This window comes from Geotrypetes seraphini, chromosome 8 (assembly GCF_902459505.1).
Source record: "Geotrypetes seraphini chromosome 8, aGeoSer1.1, whole genome shotgun sequence".
In the NCBI taxonomy this organism is placed as follows: Eukaryota; Metazoa; Chordata; class Amphibia; order Gymnophiona; family Dermophiidae; genus Geotrypetes; species Geotrypetes seraphini.
Window position 1 is genome coordinate 90,669,860 of NC_047091.1, and position 25,007 is coordinate 90,694,866.

General features: G+C 44.4%; 1 protein-coding gene across 2 annotated transcripts in view; it reads left to right on the forward strand.

Moving 5' to 3' along the window:
* LOC117365110 (tropomyosin alpha-1 chain) overlaps positions 1-25,007 on the forward strand; it is a 175,562-nt gene that overhangs the window by 15,664 nt on the left and 134,891 nt on the right. For both annotated transcript variants that reach the window (XM_033955079.1, XM_033955078.1), the window contains exon 2: positions 16,239-16,364. In XM_033955079.1, coding sequence (XP_033810970.1) covers positions 16,239-16,364 — 126 coding nt within the window. The remainder of the gene's footprint in view (positions 1-16,238; positions 16,365-25,007) is intronic.

The window sequence follows — 25,007 nt, forward strand, 5'->3', positions numbered from 1 at the left end:
CTAGGAGGACCATGGCAAAGGAAAGCAGGGAGGGGAGCCATAGTCAGCACTTCAGAAAGGCTACAGCTGCTAAAGGACCCTGCAGCAAAAAATGGATTTTTCATCGATGGAAGGGCAACATCAGTCCAGTGCGGATTCAAAGGGGAAGACATGCCGGTCCACAGAAGGTCCTCTTGAGCCTTGGGGCCAGGGCAGCAGCCCTGTTTGCCCTCCCTTAATGCCGGCCCTGGCTGGACATGAGAGTAAGAGACCGGGAGGCAGAAAGGAAATGATGGACATGGGAGTAGAGACAGAGAGAAGATGCTAGACATGGAGGCAGGGAACTAACAAGAGAGAGAGAGGATGCTGGGCATGGGGATAGGAGACTAGTGAGAAAAAGAGTGGATGCTGGATGTAAGACATTGGATGTGAGAAGGGAGGAAAAAAAGGACCTGGGGAGGAGAAGAGAGGGGAGATGCTAGGTATGGAGGGAACAGAAATGAGAATGGAGGGAGCTAGTGAGAGACTGGGAAAGGTAAGAGTGATAAGGAATTGGAGTATGAAGTGGGAGTGAAGGAAAGAGATGGTAGTTCTAAGTAAAAAAGGACGATTAGGGACTGATTCATAAAAAGGAGGAGTGAAGTTTGGATAGAGGAGCAGAAAAATGAATGAAAGAAAGCTGAAAGGATGAATTTGATGTTAGAGATGGATGTGAGAAATGGCTACCAGACAGGAGACCCTGGAAAGAGATTTAAGTGAAAAAAAGGAAAGAAGACTCCAGAGCCTGTGACCAAAAACATTAGAAAAATAAAATATCCATACAGCAAAGGTAGAAAAAAAAGAATTGTATTTTCTGCTTAGTTATTAGAATATATCAGTTTTTGAAATATAGAACAGAGAAAACATGAAGGCAGATAAAGACCATATGACCTATCAGTCTGCCCATCCATGCCATCTTCTCTTTTTTCCCCTCCCGGTTTTGGACACACATATGACGTCTTATCAAGCGCATTATTCCCATCTCTTCCGAGTTCTCTTTTGATATTCTCCTTTTCAGAGCTTTAGCAGTGCCTGACCCTCTTTCCACCAGTCAACAATCTCTTCTTAATATACTAATCGCTTTAACGATCCAAATGATTCTTCACAATTGGAAGTCTGCCGATTCTCTTAATGTTGTTTTCTGGTGGAACATTGTTCTTATGATTCATTTGTACAAGTTGAAAGCGGCAGAATTTTCTAACAGAACTCTACTTATATCCCGAATATGGGAACCTATTCAATATTTCTCTCCTTAACCGTTGTCTTTCCCCGTGATTCTGATTCCGTCTTTACCCTACCTCTTTTTCTGCTCCCCCTCCCGGGGGTGAGATATCCATCCTACATTCTTTTATTCACTCACCTCTATCTCTTACTTTTTCTAAGTTTCTGTCCCTCTCTTTCATCTCTTTTTCTCGCTTCCTCCTCAGGTTCTCTCTTGGTTCTTCTGGTACCTCTGGTTTTCCCCTAGAATACTTTAAGATTCTTTGTATGTCATCCCTTTGGAGTTCTAGATGGTTCTGTTGAACCTTACTGTTCACTTGCTATCTGATGTTTTTTCTGTTTTACTGTTGTATTTTCTTTCTGTTACTGAAAACTCAATAAAAATATTTGAAATCTTTTTTCCCCTCCCTTAGAAATCCTATGAACTTGTCCCAAGCTTTTTTTTTTAATTCAGATACATTTTTCTTCTCTATCACCTCCACTGGGAAGCTGATCCACAAATTCACCCTTTCCATGAAGGGCAATGAAAATGATAAAAGGGACAGGATGACTTCCCTATGAGAAAAGGCTAAACTGGCTAGGGCTCTTCAGCTTGGAGAAGAGACAGCTCAAGGGGCATATGATAGAGGTCTATAAAATTTTGAGTAAAATGGAAAAGGTAGATGTGAATAGCTTGTTTATTCTTTCCAAAAATACTAGGACTAGAGGGCATGCGATGAAACTACTAAGTAGATTTAAAACAAACCAGAGAAAATATTTCTTCACACAATGTATAATTAAATTCTGGAATTAATTAAATGCAAAAAATTTATATACTGTCTATGATCTAAGCGGTTTCCATAAATGAACATACATAATTTTAAACACAAAACTTAAAATTGACAAACTTCCATTCACTCCTACCTAAAATTACAAACTTCACTCACTCTCAGTAAACAACCAATTAATTGCTGGAGAATATGGTGAAATCAATTCGCTTAGCAGAGTTTAAAAAAGGTTTGAATAATTTCCTAAAAGAGAAGTCCATAGGCCATTTTTGAAATGGCTTGGAGAAATCCACTGCTTATTCCTAGGATAAACAGCATAAAATCCATTTTACTACTTGGGATCTTGCTAGGTACTTGTGACCTGGGTTGGCCACTGTTGGAAACAGGATACTAGGCTTGATGGACTTTTGGTCTGTCCTTGTATGGCAATTCTTATGTATTTCCTCAGGTTACTTCTGAGTTTATCCCCTTTTACCTTCATCTTATGCCCCTTCATTCCATAGCTTCCTTTCCATTGAAAGAGACTTGCCTCCTGTGCATTTATGCCATGGAACAAATCTATCATATCTCCCTTCTCCACCTTTCTTCCAAAGTATACATATTGAAAATTTTAAGTCTGTCTCCATATGCTTTACGATGAAGACCACTGATCAATTTAGTAGCCGCTTACTGTTCTGACTCCCTGTTCATATCTTTTTCAAGATGTGGTATCCAGAAATGTACACAATATTCTAAATGAAGTCTCACCAGAATCATAGCCAGAAGGATCATTATCTCCTTTTTCCTACTGGCCATCCCTCTTCCCATGCACCCAAGCATCCTTCTAGCTTTTGCTGTCACCTTTTCTACTTGTTTGACCACCTTAAGATCATACATATGATTGATCACATCCAAGACTTGTTTTTCTTTTGTGCACAAAAGTTCTTTACTCCCTAAATCGTACTGTTCCCTTGGGGTTTTGAAGCCCAAATGAATGGACCTTCATTTTAAAGTATTAAATCTTTGCTGCCAAATTCTGAACCTTCTTCAAGCTTCACTCGGCCCTTTCTCATGTTATCCACACTATCAGGGGTGTCTACCCTATTGGAAATTTTGGTATCATCTGCAAAGAGGCAAATCTTACTAATATTACATGGGGGGGGGGGGGGGGGAATAGGCTGCACTGAGTGTCAAGTCAAAGAGAGGAAGCCGCAGGTACAACCTTGGCCGCTTTTCTGAACAGACTGGATAAGACATGTTAGTTTTTATCTGTCATCAATTACTAGGTATACTATATTAAATAGTCTTGTTTTTCCACTACTGGGATTTCATGCTCTCAAAACCAATTTTCTCATCAATGTGAGACAGCTTGTTCCTATGTGAAAGCCTGGGGTGTGGTGTTGTGATTTTGGCATTATTTTCAAAATCATAATAGGATTTAAAAGCCACTTGAAGGATAGGCTAAACTACACACTTAGGAGCCACATCAGGAAATATTTCTTTATGGAAGGGGTGACAGATGCTTGGAACAGTCTCCAAGCAGTGGCGTCTCTAGACAAAAATATTTACTGTAGTAAAGGAAGGGCAACTTAGGGATGGGGGACTCAAGTCTTTGTACCAAATCCTGCTGCATGTACAGTATACTTGTATTGTTATGGATATGAGAATTCATTATGAACCAACTTAGCATCTCACTGTGTGAAATTTGGACAGTAAGCACAAGCTATGAAAGTAGAACTTACATTTACCCCATTCCAAAAGCACACAGTACATTTTTGTTTCTACCAAAAAAGGTGCTGGTACTCAAATATCAGCCAATAAAGAAAACCTAAAACTGCCGAAAAACTAAAAAGACAGCAAAAAATTTGGCTAATAATATGGAGAGGAAGATACTTCACGCCATAAAACTCAAGGTACAGCATGGACTTTCCTTCATACACAGATAAGTGTGAAACTTTCTTCTGTTGAACTTTTATATATGGACTTGATATTGTCACATTGTGCTTGGATATTTTGATTAGTTGTATCTTAGTGAACTTTGAGGACTCACTCGTGAGAGAGGGAGACGGATGAATTCAATATCATCACTTTTTTTCACACATTAGTGTTTGTTTTGATTTTTTTGCTTCTCTATTTCACAGGTAGAGACGCTATGATGTATCGGGTGAACTCACTCGGGCTATAATTAGTCTTTACTGGAGTCGTCAGCCCAGGGGATACTGGTGGAAGCTTCACAACCGCTTCTCAGTTCCCTGATACTGAAGTCTCTTCCTTACTCACAATTATTTATAAAGACTGAGTCAAACAGATTTATTTCTGTCTTCTTTTCTCCCTCTCTCCCAAGTTTTATGGCATGAGGTGTCCTTCTCTCTCCATATTAGCCAAATTTTTTGCTGACTCAAATATCAGGCTATTCTTCAGGAATGGGATAATCACTGATGGACCCATCCCACAGAAGCTTAGTGAGGGGAGGGGATGATTTGCCTTTGGCACTGTCTGGTGGGGGCGCCAACACCCATCCTCCTCTCTGCCCCTCCCCACTCCTCCCCCCACCATGCACGTACCTTCATTTCTCTCCCACCCTACCTCTAGCTGTTTACCGGCGCGAGAAGCAACTTCAACCTACTGCTTGCACCAGTATCGGCTCTCCCTGACATCACTTCTGGGTCCCGCACCTAGGAAGTGATGTCAGAGGGAGAGCTAATGCAGGGAGCAAGTTGGTGATGCTGCTCGCACTGGGAAGGGGTGCGTGTGGAAGGGGCGGGGAAGGAGCTGGGGTGGCACCACAGCCCCGGGCACCTCTTACTCTCGCTACACCACTGTACCCCACAGTAGCCAGGCTTCCTGCAATTAGTCACATAATCCATGAAAAGGCAGCACTGAAAGTTCAGTACCTGAAGTCTTTTGGGGACCATAGGTCATTTTTATCAAGTAATGGAAAAGGTGCCGGTACTCAGTACCTCTTAGTATCCCCTCAATAAAAGCCATGTAGATTAGAGAATGACACGGTGGTTGTTACCTGTGGCTAGCCGTGAGTAACCCGCCGAAACGGGGAAGAAAAAATAGTGGTCTCTGCGGGGCCAAGGCCATTCACCACCCCATGAAGCGGTGAATGGACTTGTCTCCGCAGTGAGGCAATCAAGGATTGTGCAGTCCCCACCCGCCTGATCGCAGCTTTCCACCATCTCCCTCCCTCCACCTCACTTAGATGCAGAGTTTTCTGGCTTTTTTCTTCGCCCAGCCACATGCGTTCAAAAAGATGTGCACGTGCGGCTGCTCGAGTTGATCAATCTTCTCCTCTCATGCAACTTCCTGTTTCCGGTTGCGTCAGAGAATAGTGAACAAATGAGCAGCCGCACGTGCGCGGCTTTTTGAACACGTGCGGCTGGGCGAAAAAGAAAGCCGGCATACTCTACATCTAAGGCGAGGTGGAGGGAGGGAGATGGCGAAACACTGCAATTGGTCGGGTGTCTGCTGTTTTTGTATCACTGCCTGCCTGCACTCAGTTATAGAAATGCAAGTGAGCATAGCGGTGAGTTACAAAGTCATTCATTTGAAAAAATGGCTTCTCCAATAACTAATATGCATTGCAAACAATATTCTTAGAGCTTGCTTAATTAAAATGTACAAAAAGTCTCATGACCGTCTTTAATTTCAGATGTACAAATCCTGAGTGGAACAGAATGTAAACAGTAACATTTTTCAGGTATTATTTGCAGACACATGTCAATAATCTCTCTTGAAAGTGATGGTGACCACATATAAAAAGAATACTGGCAAGTTGGAGGTATTTTAATGGAGGGCCACTGTCATTTGATTTTTTGCAAATGAAGTTTGGATTTCCTGGTGCAGCAGTTGGTCAAACATAGTCCATGTTGGGACCCTACAGAAGATAAGTGGCCACATAGACATCCCAACTGGGTCAGACCAATGGACAATCTAGCCCAGTATCCTGTTTCCACAGTGAGAAATCCAGGTCACAAGTACCTGGTAGAAACCCAAATAGTAACAACATTTCATGCTACCGATCCCAGGATAACCAGTAGCTTCCCCCAATAACAGACTATGGACATTTCCTCCAGGAACTTGTCCAAGCCTTTTTTTAAACCCAGCTACGCAACCCATTGTTACCACATCCTCCAGCAATAAGTTCCAGAGCTTAACTATTCTTTGAGTGAAAAAGCACAGTTACTTACCGTAACAGGTGTTATCCAGGGACAGCAGGCAGATATTCTTTACGCATGGGTGACGTCACCGACGGAGCCCTCGGTACGGACCTTTTTACTAGAAAGTTCTAGTTGGCCGCACCGCGTGTGCGCGAGTGCCTTCCCGCCCGACGGAGGAGAGCGTGGTCCCCAGTTAGTATAAGCCAGCTAAGAAGCCAACCCGGGGAGGAGGGTGGGACGTAAGAATATCTGCCTGCTGTCCCTGGATAACACCTGTTACGGTAAGTAACTGTGCTTTATCCCAGGACAAGCAGGCAGCATATTCTTTACGCATGGGTGACCTCCAAGCTAACAAAGAGGGAGGAGGGATGGTTGGCCATTAGGAAAATAAATTCTGAAGTACAGATTGGCCGAAGTGCCCATCCCGTCTGGAGAAAGCATCCAGACAGTAGTGAGTAGTGAATGTGTGAACTGAGGACCAGGTGGCCGCCTTGCAGATTTCCTCAATGGGTGTGGAACGGAGGAAAGCAACAGAAGCGGCCATAGCTCTTACCCTGTGGGCCGTGACAGCACCGTCTAGTGACAGACCGGCCCGAGCGTAACAGAACGCGATGCAAGCTGCAAGCCAGTTGGATAGCGTTCGTTTAGAGACCGGTCGACCCAAACGGTTTGGGTCGAAGGTCAGGAAGAGCTGAGGGGACAAGCGGTGAGCCCTTGTACGATCAAGATAGTAAGCCAGGGCACGCTTGCAGTCAAGACTGTGCAATGCCTGTTCCCCGGGATGCGAATGGGGTTTCGGGAAGAAAACAGGCAACACAATGGACTGGTTGAGGTGAAAAGCTGAGACCACCTTGGGGAGGAACTTTGGATGGGTGCGCAGAACCACCTTGTCATGGTGAAAAATAGTGAACGGTGGATCGGCAACCAGTGCATGAAGCTCACTGACCCTCCTGGCAGAGGTGATGGCAATGAGGAAAAGCACCTTCCATGTCAGAAATTTGAGCGAAGTTGTGGCAAGCGGCTCAAAAGGAGGTTTCATGAGGGCAGACAAAACCACATTCAGGTCCCAGACGACTGGAGGGGGCTTCAGAGGTGGTTTGATGTTGAAGAGGCCCCTCATGAATCGGGAAACCAGAGGATGAGCCGTGAGGGGTTTTCCTAGGACAGGCTCATGAAATGCCGTGATGGCACTGAGATGAACTCTGATTGAGGTAGACTTGAGGCCTGCGTTGGACAGGGAGAGCAAGTAGTCCAGAACAGTTTCCACCGCTAAAGAGGTGGGATTGTGATGATGACGGAGGCACCAAGAGGAGAACCTGGTCAACTTCTGATGGTAACATTGGAGGGTGGCCGGTTTCCTGGAGGCGTCCAAGACGAGACGGACAGGCTGAGATAGATTTCCTGGAGAGGTCAGCCCGAGAGAAACCAAGCTGTCAGGTGGAGCGAAGACAGATTTGGATGTAGTAGAGACTGATGCTGCTGTGTAAGTAGAGTAGGAAACACAGGTAGAGGAATGGGCTCCCTGGAGCTGAGCTGAAGCAGGAGGGAGAACCAATGTTGACGAGGCCACCGGGGAGCTATGAGGATCATGGTGGCTCCGTCCCTGCGGAGTTTGGATAAAGTCCGCAACATCAGAGGTAGAGGAGGAAAGGCATAGAGGAACCGATCCGTCCAATCGAGAAGGAATGCATCCGGGGCCAGACGGTGAGGAGAGAAGAGTCTGGAGCAGAACTGGGGCAGCTGATGGTTGTGAGGGGCAGCAAATAGGTCCACTTGCGGAGTGCCCCAGCGAGCAAAAATCGAGAGGAGCGTGGGAGGATCCAAGGTCCACTTGTGAGGTTGCAGGATGCGACTGAGATTGTCGGCCAGGGAGTTCTGTTCGCCCTGGATATAGACAGCCTTGAGGAAGAGACTGCGGGCTGTGGCCCAGGTCCAGATGCGAAGAGCCTCCAGACAAAGGAGGCGAGATCCGGTGCCGCCCTGTTTGTTTATGTAGTACATGGCGACTTGGTTGTCCGTGCACAGGAGCAGAACCTGAGGACAAAGAAGGTGCTGGAAGGCCTTGAGAGCGTAGAACATGGCTCGTAGCTCTAGGAAATTGATGTGATGTCGACGCTCCTGTGGGGTCCAAAGACCTTGGGTGCGTAGGTCTCCCAGGTGAGCTCCCCATGCATAAGGGGAGGCATCCGTGGTGATGATCATGGAATGCGGGGGCAGATGAAAAAGAAGGCCCCTGGAAAGATTTGAGGAGTTCAACCACCATTGTAGAGATCGATGAAGAGACGATGTCACAGAGATGGGATGAGAAAGAAGATTCGAGGTCTGGGACCACTGGTTGGCCAGAGTCCATTGAGGTGTCCTGAGGTGGAGTCGTGCCAGGGGAAGCACATGCACCGTCGAGGCCATGTGTCCCAGGAGGACCATCATCTGTCTGGCAGAAATGGAGTGATGAAGGAGCACCTGACGACACAGGCGGAGCAGATTCCGCTGTCGGTCGGAGGGGAGAAACGCCCTCATGAGTGTGGTGTCGAGAACTGCTCCAATGAACTGAAGGCGCTGTGTGGGAAGCAGATGCGACTTGGGGTAGTTGATCTCGAACCCCAGAAGATGGAGGAGAGAGATGGTTCGATGAGTGGCTTGTAACACAAGCGGAGACGTAGGTGCTTTCACCAACCAATCGTCCAAATAGGGAAACACCTGGAGGTTGTGAGACCTGAGGAAGGCCGCCGCCACAATGAGGCATTTGGTGAACACCCTGGGTGATGAAGTGAGGCCAAAAGGTAGCACTTTGTACTGATAATGGCGATGGTGCACCTGGAATCGTAGGTAGCGACGTGAGGATGGATTGATTGGGATGTGAGTGTAGGCCTCCTTGAGGTCCAGGGAACATAGCCAGTCGTTCTGAGAGAGATGAGGGTAAAGCGTGGCAAGGGAGAGCATTCTGAACTTCTCCTTGACTAGACACTTGTTGAGGTCCCTGAGATCGAGAATGGGACGTAGGTCTCCTGTCTTCTTTGGAACTAGAAAGTAACGGGAGTAGAATCCCCGGCCCCTTTGTTCCAGAGGTACTTCTTCGATGGCATTGAGGAGAAGGAGGGATTGGACCTCCCTCAGGAGGAGGGGGGTTTGAGTTGAAAGAGAAACAGACTCTACGGGAGGATTGTCTGGTGGAAGAGTCTGGAAGTTGAGAGAGTAGCCGTGGCGGATGATGTTGAGGACCCACTGGTCCGATGTGATGACCTCCCAACGGCTGCTGAAGATGTGGAGCCTGCCTCCGATTGGCTGAGGAAGAGGCAATGAGGGTGGAAGACTGGCTAAGCCCTGGAGAGAGGAGTCAAAAGGGCTGAGATGGTTTGGCAGGAGGAAGAGGCTTGGCAGGTTGATTAGACTGGGCACGAGCCTGGGTGTGCTGGTGTTGGCGGGCCCGCCTAGGTTGCTGTGAAGGTGGATTGAGCGGCCTAGCGGAGAACCTGCGCTGATATGAGGTCTGTGGTCTGTAAGGACGAGCAGGTGGAGCCTTTTTCTTAGGTTTTATGAGAGTGTCCCATCTGGTCTCATGGGCAGAGAGTTTCTGCGTGGTGGTATCCAGGGACTCTCTGAATAATTCATCACCAAGACAAGGGGCGTTGGCTAATCGGTCTTGATGGTTGACGTCCAGATCAGAGACCCTGAGCCAGGCCAGGCGGCGCATAGCCACAGCGATGGCAGATGCACGGGAGGTGAGCTCAAAAGAGTCATAGATAGAGCGCACCATAAATTTTCTTAGTTGAAGCAGGCTGGAGACGTGCTGCTGGAAAAGTGGAACCTTATGCTCTGGCATGTACTTTTGCATGGCGGAGAGTTGCATTACCAGATGTTTCAGGTAGAATGAAAAATGGAACGAGTAGTTGTTTGCCCTGTTGGCAAGCATGGCATTCTGGTAGAGCCGCTTGCCAAACTTGTCCATAGTTTTGCCCTCTCTGCCAGGAGGGGTGGAGGCATAAACACTGGAGCCCTGAGTCTTTTTTAAAGTGGACTCTACCAGGAGAGACTCATGAGGCAGTTGGGGTTTATCAAATCCTGGGATTGGTATAACCCTATAGAGGCTGTCCAATTTACGGGGAGCCCCAGGGACAGTCAGCGGGTTCTCCCAATTTTTATAAAAAGTTTCCCGTAGGATATCATGCCCGGGCAACTTTAGGAACTCTTTGGGAGGTTGATCGAAATCCAATGCCTCCAGGAAAGCTTGTGACTTCTTAGAGTCAGATTCCAGTGGCAAAGACAAAACACCCGACAACTCCCTGAGGAATTTAGAGAAGGAAGATTGTTCAGGTCTCGATGTGGTATCGGGTGCCGAAGGCTCTTCGTCCGACGACGATGCATCCTCCTCGGTACCGGTAGGGGATTGTTCCCATAGGTCCGGGTCTCTGACATCGGTATGCGCGTGTCGAGAGACCGGAGTGGAAGGCTCGGTATGGTGAGTTTTAGACAAAGACTTGCCTGAGCGTACCGAGACGTTACCGGGTGATGCAGACCTGTGTCTGTCTCAGTCCCGGGAAGTACGGTGCCGGTCAGGGTCGTGGGAAGACCGGTGCCCTGCTCGGTCCCGAGGAGGATCGGTCGTCGTCAAGGCCATAGTCTCGGCATGGGAATGGAGATGTGGTGCCGAGAGAATGGGCATGGAGGAGTCCATAGGTACCGATGGAGTGGATACCGGTTGGACGGTGCGGGGCTCGGGCCGGTCTGGTACCGAGAGCAGCGGTGCCAAGATAGAGGGTAAGAGCTGCTGAAGTTGCTGGTGGAGTTGTTCCTGCAACTTGTCCTGGAGGATGGCCGCAATGCGGTCATCCAGGGGAGGCACCGGAACCACTTTTTTCTTCTTTGGTTCCATGGGTGCCGCTCTACACTCCGGCGATGAGGAGGCCGATGACGAGGCACTCACCGATATCGGAGTGGAGCGTTTTTTGGCTCGGCGTGGAGCCGAAAGGACTGGTGTCGTCCCCGAGGTGGGAGGGTGCTCAAGGGTGGAAGGCTTCTTAACCGGCTTACCTGGCGCCGGAGGCGCCGATGTCGTCTCAGGCGTCGTCGAAGTGGTCGGTGCCGATTTCGACGGTGCCGCAGATGAAGAGGTCGAATCCATAGTCGGGCCGGTGCCGAAAAGTAGATTTTGTTGCATTTGACGATTCTTCAAAGTGCGTTTTTTAAGAGTGGCACAGCGGGTGCAGGAGTCCGCCCGATGCTCCGGTCCCAAGCACTGCAAGCACCAGTTGTGTGGGTCAGAGAGGGAGATCGGGCGTGCACACCGCTGGCACTTCTTAAAACCGGGCTGAGGGGGCATGAATGGGAACACGGCCTCCGCAAAATCAAACCCCGAGGCCTGGATCGTGACAACAGGCCCCGCCGGGGCAGGAACGAAAAATAAAGCAAAAAGAAAAGATTTTTTTTTTTTTTTTTGTAAATGGAAAGAAAAAAGCACCCGAAGGTGAAAAAACCGAAAAAATAACGCGAGCGGGAAGGCAAAAGGAGGATTTCAACGACGTTGAAAAACACACGTCTTCTTCGCTCTGCGGAAACGAAGAAACTGGGGACCACGCTCTCCTCCGTCGGGCGGGAAGGCACTCGCGCACGCGCGGTGCGGCCAACTAGAACTTTCTAGTAAAAAGGTCCGTACCGAGGGCTCCGTCGGTGACGTCACCCATGCGTAAAGAATATGCTGCCTGCTTGTCCTGGGATAATATATTTACCCCTATTTGTTTTAAAGGTATTTCCATGCATTTTCATCAAGTGTCCCCTAGTCTTTGTAATTTTTGAAAGAGCAAAAAAATCGACTCATTTTACACCCACTCACGTTCCAGATCCTCCTGTTGCTCATTGTAATGCTCAAACAACAAGACTGACAGCCGTTACCTCTGGGGGACTGGAGGATGGCTGTGTGACTGAGGGCTCTCTTAAACATTTCACAAATATTTAATAGATGTAATATTTATCTCGAGTGGATCCTCTCCACGAGTGGTCTCTCCCTCTCATCTCAAGCCTTCTTGGGGCTTGGGAGAATCTTGTTGTTTGAGCTATAATCTCTTCTCCCATTTTTCGGGTTTTTTAGGACTCAGCTCATTGTACTGCAGCATCTGCATGACTATGTGCTCAGGTGGGCATTTAAGAGCTGTTAACACATCCTGAGTTCCAGATCCCAACTATTAATTGAGTGAAAAAAAAGTGTCCTCCTATTTATTTTAAAGGTATTTCCAGTGGCATAGTAAGGAGGAGCGAACCACCCCCAGAGCCGTCTTGGTGGGGGGCGCTGGCACCACTCTGCTCCCCATGCCACACTCACACCCTCCCTTCCCTTCTTTAAAATCTTCGCCAGTGTGAGCTGCTTGTGCCGGCCTGGCTCCCTCTGAAATCACTTCCGGGTTGCAGGGCCAAGAAGTGGTGACATCAGCGGTAAAGCCAACACCAGTGCAAGCAGCTGGCTGGAGAAGCTGGCAAAGATTTAAAAAGGTACGGTGGCAGGAAGAAAGGATGCGAGTGTGGCACAGAGGCATGGAATTTGCGGAGAGGAGTGCACGACTGCCCCAGGTGTCTCCTACCTTCACTACGCCACTGCAGCGAACAGGAGAAACAGAGATGAAGATTGAACAGTTTGAGTGAGGAAGGAACAAGAAGAATAATGAAGTGATAGGAAGTGAAGCGAGGAAGTAATAATACTGGAGCAGAGTAAAACTATTCATCTTTCAGTACATAAGAACCTAAGAATTGCCGCTGCTGGGTCAGACCAGTGGTCCATCACGCCCAGCAGTCTGCTCACATGGCGGCCCCCAGGTCAAAGACCAGCACCCTAACTGAGACTAGCCCTACCAGCATACGTTCTTATTTAGCAGGAACTTGTCTAACTTTGTCTTGAATCCCTGGAGGGCGTTTTCCCGGAAGAGCATTCCAGTTCTCTACCACTCTCTGGGTGAAGAAGAACTTCCTTACGTTTGTACGGAATCTATCCCCTTTTAATTTCAGAGGATAGGGATCACATTATATGAGATCCCCATCCTTCAAAGGCATAAAAAGCAGCTTCTCTGTACGAGGGGTTGGGTCAGAGCACCCCTGAAGTATTGTCATCAGCAGCTTGACAATTTCACTACCCTTCTGAAACCCAAATCTGCAGATAAACAGCAGTATCAAAAAAGAAGTAAAGTTCTTATTTGTAGACATTCCTGCTGCAGCAATGCTCAAAAATAGCCCCAGCTCTAGAGGCACAGCTACAATTGAGCAAGCATGGCGAAATGCCCAGGGCCACCCAATGACAGGGGCCGCCAGCAGCTGAGCACTCCCTTCCATGCAGTGAGGTCTTCCAAAGATTTTAAATCTGCAAATCTTATTTCAAACTCAGTTCTAAGGCTTAAAATTTTTCTGCATATTTTTGATACGATGCAATTTCACCTAAACTTGATTTGATTATGTTGCATGTCGGAGAGTGCGTTAAATCTTCATTTTTCAACTGCTTTCCCCAAAGAACTAGCTTACATTGGAATGCTTTAACTTGATCACACATGTTCGTAATGATCTGATCTTTTTCCTTGCAGTTTTAAATTTAAATTGTTTAAGGGCTCCTTTTACTAAGCTGCGATAGCGTTTTTGGTGCGTGCAAAATTTTAGCGCATGCTAAACCCACATTACACGACTAGAACTAACGCCAGCTTAATGCTGACATTAGCATCTAGTGCGCAGGGAAATTCTGTGCGTGCTAAGCTTGCGCTAAAACCAGCTTAGTAAAAGGAGCCCCTAGTTTTGACAGAGGTAAATTGTATGTTTGCAGTTCATAAACACACTTAAATATATCTTGTTCCGTTGTAGTGCCACACATCAGTATTAGTTCCAATAATTCTTCAAAAATTAATGTCGTAAGCACAAAGAAACACAGCTAATTGAGCTATGCCCCCAATGTTCGTACTCTTGTCACAGGTAATGGAAAAAGCTTCAAAACTAGAAGTTTGCTTTGATCTGATCACTTAAATTGTCAGCCAAATCAGTAATTCTTTCTGCAACTGTATTTCAAGTCAAAGAGATTGTTTGAAAAACCTTCACACTTCCGTTTGAAAAACCTTCACACTTCCAGAACAATTTCCGCAACTTTAATTAGACAGTCTTTGATGAAATCACCTTCGGTAAAAGGTTTTGAGTGTTTAGCTATCAACTCCGACAAGGCGAAGCTTACATGCACCGCCGCTTCACTTTCTGGTGATACTTTAGTAAACGTGAATGGTTGGTTTTTTTCAGTCCCAACTTGAGCTCTTTCAACTTTTCTTGTCTCATTAATCCTTTATAATTGTCTGATTTTGATTTATGCTGTTCAATGTTATATAACTTTGGCACACTAATAACATTATTACATATCAAGTAAATTATTCTATCTTTTACTTCACAGCAAAAATACTCCTATTCACACTTTTCTTGGAAATTTTGATGTTCATCAACAATTTTTCATTTAGTTTTTACTACCATTTTGTTTCGATAAACATACTGAATACCAAGAGCTGAAATACATGAGTAATCATTAACACAAAAAATAAAACATTTCAATAAAAATCAATATTGTTTCTTAAATATTAACTTACCAGACACAGAATAATTGCACAAATTAACAAGTGTAACCTAAATAAACCGAAGGCAAAATATTTCCTGTTAGGGGCACTAAGCAAGTCAATACAAGACTAATGGCGTGGTAGGTATTATTGTCTGATTCACTAGTATTAGTGGGGGGAAATGATGCGCTACGACTAGAGGCGCAAAGTTGTCTCTGGTACCAAAGGGTACCGCATCGTAGTACTTAATAAGAATAAGCAACTGGTTATACTCGTAGGTTGTATCGTTGTTTTTGACTGGCTTAGATAGGTGACTGCTCGGCACTGATAGATTGCAGGAGAATTTTTATGACTTATTGGATTACATTGGCTGGGCTGCAAAGATGTTTGTTGTGGGCCGCATGCAGTATGTGGGTCATGAGTTTGACATGCTTGCCCTAGAACAGGGGTGTCCAACCTTCGGCCCGAGGGCCGCATGCAGCTCCGTGAAGTATTTTGTGCGGCCCCGGTCAATGCAGTGTTTTCCACTGCTGCTCCTGGGTGTTTACCGTCTTGCCGGCTCCCTCCTCTGACTTGTTGCAGCGTTTGCACAGCCCCAGAAACATTTTTTTGGGCAAATGCGGCCCGGGGAAACCAAAAGGTTGGACACCCCTGCCCTAGAGTGTCCTTCTGCTCTTCTCAGATGTGTCTTTTTTTCATGCCACTGTGTCAGTATTGCAGCAAGTGTAACAGCAGGACTGAGCAGAAAGCCAATAGTTAAATAACAAGGAAGCATGGGGCCTCAGAACACTGTTTCATTCCATAACAGGAAGACTGTGTCAGCATGGATAGGAATGTGGCAAACTTTCAATGCATATATGTACTGAGGTCTTGATCTTTCTTTTTGTTCAAATGCCAGCTTGCCTGCCTGTTACACCAGTCTACCAAACTATCTAGTTTGCCTAATGGAAACACCAGCCCCATATTTATTTATTTATTTAAAAAATCTGCTTTGATCTAGGGTTACTGTATGACTCCAGAAAAAGGAGGATGGATTGAGACATCCAGGTTTTACTTCTATTTAAAACAATGGAAGTAAGAGAGACAGATTGAGATATATGGGTTTTACTTCCACTGAAAGCAATGGAAGTAAAACCCAGATGTCTCAAACCATCCTCCTTTTTCTGGAGCCATATGGTAACCCTACACACCTTAAGCAAAGAAGCACATTAAAGTAGTTGACAAAACTAAAGGTAAATCAAAACAGAACAGAGAAACAGCTATCAACACCCCAGTGTAAGACCTCACAAACTCTATGTTGCTTCCCTGAAACCTTAAAAGGGAATGTAGTTCCTGCACACCTTGGCACTCTGTTTAGTGCAGCCTTAACTTTACCCCTCCATCCAGTGCTTCCATAGAAGTTCCATCTTGAGCAATGGTTTGTGTCTCATCTCAGCTGTGTGTCTTCATTTTGTCATGCTATCTCCACTGTCTTCTAATGCTAGAACTTGTAAAGCAAAAAGCTAACGATGTCACTTCCTTTTCTTTGTAAGGTGGAAGATGAGCTGGTGGCACTGCAGAAGAAGTTAAAAGGAACTGAAGATGAGCTGGATAAGTATTCTGAAGCTCTGAAGGACGCCCAGGAAAAGCTAGAACAAATGGAGAAGAAAGCGACTGATGTATGTACAGTACAAACAGACAATCCCACTACTCTATGGGTATTTTTGTTCACTAACTGAGTGAGAGCATGACTATTTGAAACATGTTATTTATTTATTTTTTTTTTAACTTATTATTCGCTTATATCTTAAGCGACTTACAAATAAACATACACAGTAAAGGTCAAAGTTTACAATACATTTAACATCACATTACAAAACTTAGGGCTACTTTTACAAAGGTGCGCTAGGGCCTTAACGTGCGCAATAGCGTGTCTTAAATACCCGAGCGCGCTAGCCACTACCGGTAGGATATGTGGTGGCATTGCGTTCCAAAGGGAAGGGGCTGTTACGGAAAAAATGGTATTTCTAGGAGAGCCAAGGCCGGTGCAGGCAGCAGGTTGGAGATGCTGCTTGTGCCAGGGAAGCTAAAGAGGTATGGGGGAAGTAAAGGGGTACATGCATGGCAGGGGGGGGGGAATGGCAAAAGAGCGGGGGTGGAAAAAGAGGTTAGCGGGCACCACCCTCCTGGGCACCTCATACCTTCACTATGCCACTGGTGCTAAATCATTCGTTTTCATGTCACTAACTGGTTAGATACTGCTGAAAATGAACGATTAGCCCCACATAAGCAATTTAACCAGCTAGGAGTTGTTTCTGGCTGGTGAAATCTCTTTGAATATTGACCCCAATATTTTAAGCAATCTGGATGAGGTCATGCGGCATACTTACAAATTCTGTGACTGATACCAAGTTGGTAGGAATTGAGACATAATTTGTTGGAGATAATATAAATAAATGGGATGATCTTAAGTTAGCTGAGCTGGGCTAGGGCTTGTGATGCTGTGGAGGAGGAATTTGTAATCCTTAGGACAGGGAATCCCAGCCATTGTAGAATGGTGACACCTAGTGGCTGGACTTGACCCCATGATTGCAAGATTCAGGATAGAGCTCTGATGTGTGACCCCAGTCTTCACATTACCTTTAAAATCTTACTTTTAGTCTTTAAAACCCTGTCTTCAAATGAACCTCAATTCATTAATAAACTACTTATTCCACATAGTATATCTTGTTCCCTTAGCCAAAAACTTTTAGCAGTTACCTCACTGAAAATTATTGGAACCCGTCGTCATGACATTTTCTCTGTAATGGCTCCATAATTATGGAATGCCTTAGCTCAGTATCTTAGAGATGAAAATGACTTAAACCGTTTTAAAGGCAATCTGAAGAGCTTTCTTTTTAAAGACGCTTTTGACTTATAAACATATTTAACGTTTATTTAAAAAAAAGAAAAAAAAATCTTCATTCCCCATTTCCTATTGTTCATTCCTTTTATGTCTTCTTCTATACCTAATAATAATAATTGTAGTTCAGCCCTTCTTTTCCTTATGTATCTGTAAGTTTTGTATGTCAGTCTATTTAACCCATGTTATTTACTGATTAAATTGATATAAATTTATATTTTATTTGTTTTAATTTGTACATCGCTTAGTACAATTTAATAAGCAATTCATTAAGTTAAAAATAAACTTGAAACTTGATGAAGTGAAATAAATTAAGTGAGGTGGGAAGCAATGTAAAGAAGGGAAAATCCCTAGGAAGTTGTGAATTAAGACCCATGGAGCTTTATCCAAGCCCAGTTCCTACTGAGCTTGAAGTGCCAAAGAGCGGGACAAAACATTTTCAGGCAAAAATAAATAAATATACAAATATAGAATTAAATTCTACAAGGAGAAATGCAATATACTAGCTTTAGGAAGAAAAATTAATGTGTAATATAAAGTGGGGAATGATTAAGTAGATAATAGTATTGCAGATAACAGGACCTAATGCACACAGATTGCACACTGAGATTTTTAAAATACTGATACATTGCTAATACCATACTGGGATGTATTAGAAATTATCACATACAAGACATGCAAAGTGTTTCGCCCACTCTTACTCTGGCAAAGCCATTGCAGCAGTTTTGGGTCTCACCTCAATATGGAGCTGACATTTCTGAGAAGTTCAGTGGAAAACATCATAAATTAATTGGTTGGGTTTCAGCTGGAAGCTGAATGCATGAGATTGAATGGATAATTTATCCATATAAATTTATGTGGAGTTTTTAGCCAGGAATGCTCAAAATAACAACATACCAGTCAATAGTCAATGACAGTCAGCATTTTCTAAACACAGAATGATGCTATTTGGCTGAATTATCTAATTCAGACATTTTTATTCTGCTTAACCAATTAGCTCAAGGCAGATTACAAAAAGACAAGATCAAATACAAAATTTTCTAAAAAAAAAAAAAAAAAATCATCAATTGATAAAACCATACTATTTCAAATAATTACAGATTACTTATGGGATACATAAAGGGGAAACAAGATAACTTTTAACTGCCTTTCTAAAAGAGATGTAAAAAAGTGCAGACAGCATTCAATTATATCTTCCACTAGGTTCAAACCGTGACACTCAAATTATGAAACTGCAAACCTGTCTTTCAGAAATCAAAAACTGGATGACCAGAAACAAACTATAATTAAAGGCCTCCAAAACTGAACTCCTCTGGATCGTCCAAGTATAAAAAGAAATAAATATAATCAGCCATAGTGGATATGTGAAGTGTTGGATTTTTGTTTAATATTATATATATCCTTCAATATATCTTTAATAGTGAATACTTTACATCATTTTGGATATCATCACACGTGGCCATTACCAAAACCTAATGCAGAAATTTTTTTATATGTATATATATCAAGCCAAATAGACATTTCTCTATAATAACTTAGCCATATTATGTGGTGTGTTCAGTGTTCCTGCAAGCAAGTCATGTAGAGTAGACAACAGATTAGTCACGAGAGGAACTATCAAAGCGCCGCCAAGTTCCTCAATAGCAGCATTATACCCTAATATCAACTATGCATAATAATAAGTCACTTATCTTTAGCCAACTGTGGAACTCTTTAGCAGTGTGGTGCCTCTATGGTAATATGTATATAATGGAACAACTAAGGTCCAAGTCTGACTCCGGCCGAGTTTCTCAGTTGCTTCCTCAGGAGGAGATTTCAGGATTCCTTCAGAAACAGCGATCTCTGCGTAACACAAAGCACACAAAACACAAACTGTGCATCTTAGGTAAAACTGTTCTTAACTTAAACAATCGAATAAAGTTGATTATTGTCGTGTAGAAATGCAACGGAAAGAACTCCAAGCTCTGCTGCGGTTGAATCATGGCGCCTGAATTAGTTCAAACTAACCAATGGAGAGCAAAGCTTATTCAACTGGTTCAAAGTACTCAAACGTAATAGATTTCACAGGTTTCCCTTACGCTGGTCTCACAACGATGCAATATCCGTTCCACTAGACTATGGGCCACTCCACTTCGTGGCTTAGTCCATACGGCTCTACTGTGCCCCATTCAAAGATCAGTCTTTGTTCTTTTAACAATAAAGAATGAGCAATATTCCCAGTTTGATGTTGCAGCTTAAGCAATATGGCATACTTTAGTTGGTCAGCTGAATGCCCACATTGCTGCCAATGATTAGTCAGGGGAGCCTCCATCTTGCCCCTTCGAATAGTACTTAAATGTTCAGCAATTCGAGTTTTTATCTGCCGACTCATCTGACCAATATAATATAGGCCACAGGGGCATACAATACAGTATACCACCCCCGTAAACATACAGTCAGTATGACTTCGCAGGTAAAACCATTTGGTATCATTGGGAAGCTTTAATGCTGACGTTTGGATGACATACTTACAAAAAGCACAGTGTCCACAACAGAAATGTCCAGGGTTCTGGTCTCTTGTAAATTTAGGAGCCTTCAATAATTCACCCAGGTTACGATTCCTAGCATATGCAAAATAAAAAAGGGGGAGGGAGGAGTTCCTGCTAAACCATGACGTGGAGTGGCCCATAGTCTAGTGCAGGGGTAGGTAATTCCGGTCCTCAAGAGCCGGAGCCAGGTCAGGTTTTCAGGATATCCACAATAAATATGCATGAGATGGATTTGCATCTCAAGGAGGAAGTGCATGCAAATCCATCTCGTACATATTCATTGTGGATATCTTGAAAACCTGACCTGGCTCTGGAGGACCGGAATTGCCTACCGCTGGACTCTAGTGGAACAGATATTGCATTGTTGTGAGACTGGCGTAAAGGAAACCTGTGAAATCAATTACATTTGATTACTTCAACCAGTTGAATAAGCTTTGCTCCCCATTGGTTAGTTTGAACTAATGTAGGCACCCTGGGTTTGGACGCCATGATTCAACCGCAGCGGAGCTTGGGGTTCTCTTTGGTGCGTCTCCACACGACAATAATCAACTTTATTAGATTAAGTTAAGAACAGTTTTATCTAGGATGCAGTTTGTGTTTTGTGTGCTTTGTGTTACGCAGAGATCGCTGTTTGTGAAGGAATCCTGAACTTTCCTCCTGAGGAAGCAACTGAGAAACTTGGCTGGAGTCAGACTTGGACATTAGTTGTTCTACTACAGTGGTTCCCAACCCTGTCCTGGAGGACCACCAGGCCAATCGGGTTTTCAGGATAGCCCTAATGAATATGCCTGAAAGAGATTTGCATATAATGGAAGTGAGAGGCATGCAAATCTGCTCCATGCATATTCATTAGGGCTATCCTGAAAACCCGATTGGCCTGGTGGTCCTCCAGGACAGGGTTGGGATCCAATGTTCTAATATACATATTACCATAGAGGCACCACGCTACTAAAGAGTTCCACAGTTGGCTAAAGATAAGTGACATCTTATTATCATCATTATTCTTTTATGCAGTTGATATTAGGGTATAATGCTGCTATTGAGGAACTTGCTGGCGCTTTGATGGTTCCTCTCGTGATTAGTCTATTGCCGTGGTCTCAAACTCAAACCCTTTGCAGGGCCACATTTTGGATTTGTAGGTACCTGGAGGGCCATAGAAAAAATAGTTAATGTCTTATTAAAGAAATGACAATTTTGTATGAGGTAAAACTCTTTATAGTTTATAAATCTTTCCTTTAACTTTAAAAGTACTGCATAAGATATAACAGTGCAGAATTTAATCCATAATTTCCCATAGAGTATGCACATTACCTAAACCTGATACATGAGCCCTTACCGCCACCTACTTTGTAGGTAATAAGGGCTCACGTATTAATCCTGTGCTAATTAGTATCAAGCAACAATGTAGATGCGCTGATTAGTGCAGAAATACCCACTTTCCACCCCTAGACATGTCCCTTTCCAGAAATATTTAAAAAATATATTTGTATACACACATTCAGAACTTACTGCAGGATGCTTCAGCGTATTCTGCAGTACGCCCTTTAAAGCTGTAGTAAGCACGCACTAGTGCTTACTATAGCTTAGTAAAAAGAGCCTTATCTGTTTCCCCTCATTCTTTCCAGGCAATTATAGCAAAATAAGCCAACTATAATATTGGGTTTTTTCTGTGCTGAAGTTTACATCAGATTAAGGATGTGCAAAGGCTCGTTATCTTGGAATGAATGGAATGACACATGTTTGGAAAAATCACAAAGCACACAAGTGAATACTGAGAGGGGCAGTTTCAAATGCTGACTTTGATTCAGAAAGCGTTAAGGCTTGATGCCCTATGTTATGTGTTTATTGTACTGAAAATTGACAGGCCTAGTTGAGTCCTATGATCTGAAGGAACACAGCAGCTGTCTGTTCCTTCATTACCTAAGACTCATTTTGCAGAACGTAGTACGTACTCAAATGCCGGCCCATCTAAATGGAATAAGCTGCCTACAACCCCTTAAGCTTACAGTGCTCAGTCTAAGAAGCAACTTTAAACAATTCTTTTGCCCAGGCTTTTGACAGCTAATTGTATAACAGAAACAGTAGCTGAGTGAATGGCTGAAGTATATATTTTTTAATGATACTGTTTATATTAGTGTCTGCAGTGAATTCTGCACGAAGCAGTGACTGATAGGTAGCCTTATCAACTTTTTTGTTTATAATGCTGTAATTTGTCTAGTCTGAGACCTTGTTTATGTTTTGATAATTTTAAATAGTTTCTGGTCGATATACAAAATGATTTAATTGACCAGAAACAGCCACTGGCTGGTTAAATTGCTTGTTCAGGGCTACCCACTAGTTTTCAGCCACACTTAACCGGTTATAATCACAGAAAATTAGCAGTTAGTGTCCAAATGAAAACCAGCTATTTGGGGGGCGTTCTGGTGGTGGAGTCAGCACTTGGTCAGTTAAGTGCCAATATTCAGCACTTAACCGGTCAAAGTAATTGTATAAATGGGACTGCATAAAACACAGTCCTATCTTTGGGTGCCTTTTTACAAAATCGCGGTTGCGATTCCCCTGCGGCAAATGCATTGTAGCCCATTCAGTTTCTATGAGCTTCGGTGCATTTGCCGCAGGAGAATCGCTACCACAGCTTTGTAAAGGAGGCCCTTCATGCAGGAACCCATGGCCAGTTAAGGTCTGAACATTGACTTAACTGGCTTTGTGTTAGCTGAACCACAAATGTGACCCAGCATGGAATATCTAAGAATAACGTCTGTGGCGGTCAGCAAGACGCTCACCAGCACTGGCTTAATATTTACTCCTATATGTTTTACTGTTATCCACTTAGATGTATGCAAGATCTATAACTAACTAAATACTACTATATTTAACTTGAACAACCAATAGGGCTACCATATTTGTAAATTAACAAATATAGGACACATGACCCCGCCCCTGGCTCAACCCATGTCCTGCCACTGCTCTACCCAAAGTACCCTGCCCCGCTCCTGTCTCCCATTAGTCTTGCCCCCACCCTGCCCCAGCCCCCAGCAAAGCATCTCTCTCTTCAGCCTCCCCCCCCCAAGTCTCCCCTGTGTCCTTACATACCAACTCAGCGCTGCAATTTCAAACTTTGGGCAGCCGACAGTGTTAGCAACATGATCCTGCTCCGGAAGCTTTTGCTCTATAACAGTGGTTTGAAACTCGCAGCCCGCCAGGTACTATTTTGAGGCCTTCGGTATGTTTATCATAATCACAAAAGTAAAATAATACAGTTTCTTGATCATATGTCTCTTTAGCTATAAATTACAATATTATTATTAAGACTTAGGGAAAAGAAAAGATTTATAAACTATAGAGTTTTACCTCATGCAAAATTGTCATTTCTTTAATAAGGCATTAACTATTTTTTCTGAGGCCCTCCAAGTACGTACAAATCCAAAAGGTGGCCCTGCAAAGGGTTTGCGTTTGAGACTACTGCTCTATAACATCTTACCTACACAGGAACAGGAATTTGCTGCAGAGCACAGGCTTCCAGGGCAGGCTGATGGCAGTAGGATCATGTCTGCAGCACTGGAAGGTGGGCCTGGGGACAGGCCGTCGGGAGAGCCATATTTATTTCTGGGGTGGGGGGTGGACTGGAGAAAGTGAATAGAGAATGACATGGGGAAAAAATCTGTCCCCGTCACTGGACCACCTTCCCCTTCACTGCTCCGTCCCCGCAGCATCCACCCTTCCCTCTCACCACCTCACCGCCCTTCAGCAGCCAGAGAATCTCCCTCCCTCCCCCTTACCTTCGCAGTGCGTTAATAAAGAAACTTAAGGGAGGGAAGGCGCTCGGTCACCGATCGCGTGCAACCCCCTCCCTCCAGCCAAATCTATCTCCCTCTCTTCCTCCCCCTTACCTTTGCGGCTTTAGTAAAGAAACTTACTGAAGCCGGTGAAGCCTGACTGTGCCTGGATGTGTGAGCAGAAGCTTCTCCTCTGACATAACCGGAAATTGCATCAGAGGAGAAGCTTCCGCCCACACACACGTGACTGCAGGCAGGCAGGCTTCGCCAGCTTCAGTAAGTTTCTTTACTAAAGCGCTGCGAAGGTAAGGGGGAGAGGGGTAGATTTGGCCGGGGGGAGGGGGCTATGCGCGATTGATAACCGCATGCCTTCCCTCCCTTAACTGCGGGGACAAGGCCATTCATCATTCCACAGGGTGCTAGATGGCCTTGTCCCCCGTGCCCGCAGTGAGCACTTCCCCCCCCACCGTTTCAGCGGATTACCTGTGGCTAGCCGCGGGTAACTGCCACTGTGTCATTCTCTAAAAGTGAGTCCATACCCTGGATAAACTCCCTCCAGTCCTCTAAAAAGATGACATATCCAAGTAAATCTGGATGTCTGGTAACCCTAATAACCAATCTTTTCTATGAGGGAAAAATCCAGACAGAGGAGAAATGTTAAAGAATACATAATCAAATATTTATTCAGCAACCACAAGAGAATGTAGATTTAATCTCATTATATGTGAAATAAATAAATCAGGAATTCATCTGTCTGGCTGACTTTCAGTGTAAACAGTGGACAAGCATTTCAACAGGACAGAGTAAAGGGAGGGTGCTACTGGAAAATATGGAGGGGGAGGGAACTGTCTCTGGTGCCTTCCCATCTTCTGCAAGTCAACAGAGAGAAGAAACCTGGATACTTCTAGGACAGGAGTTCTCAACCCAGTCCTTCAGATACATCTAGCCAATCAGTTTTTCAGGATATCCAAAATAAATATGCATGAGATAAGTTTAGATGCAATACCTTCCATTCTATGCACTCCATACGAATTGTGGATATCCTGAAAACTTGATTGGCTAGGCGTGCCCCAAGGACTGGGATGAACACCCCTGCTCTAGGAAAAATCATTACAT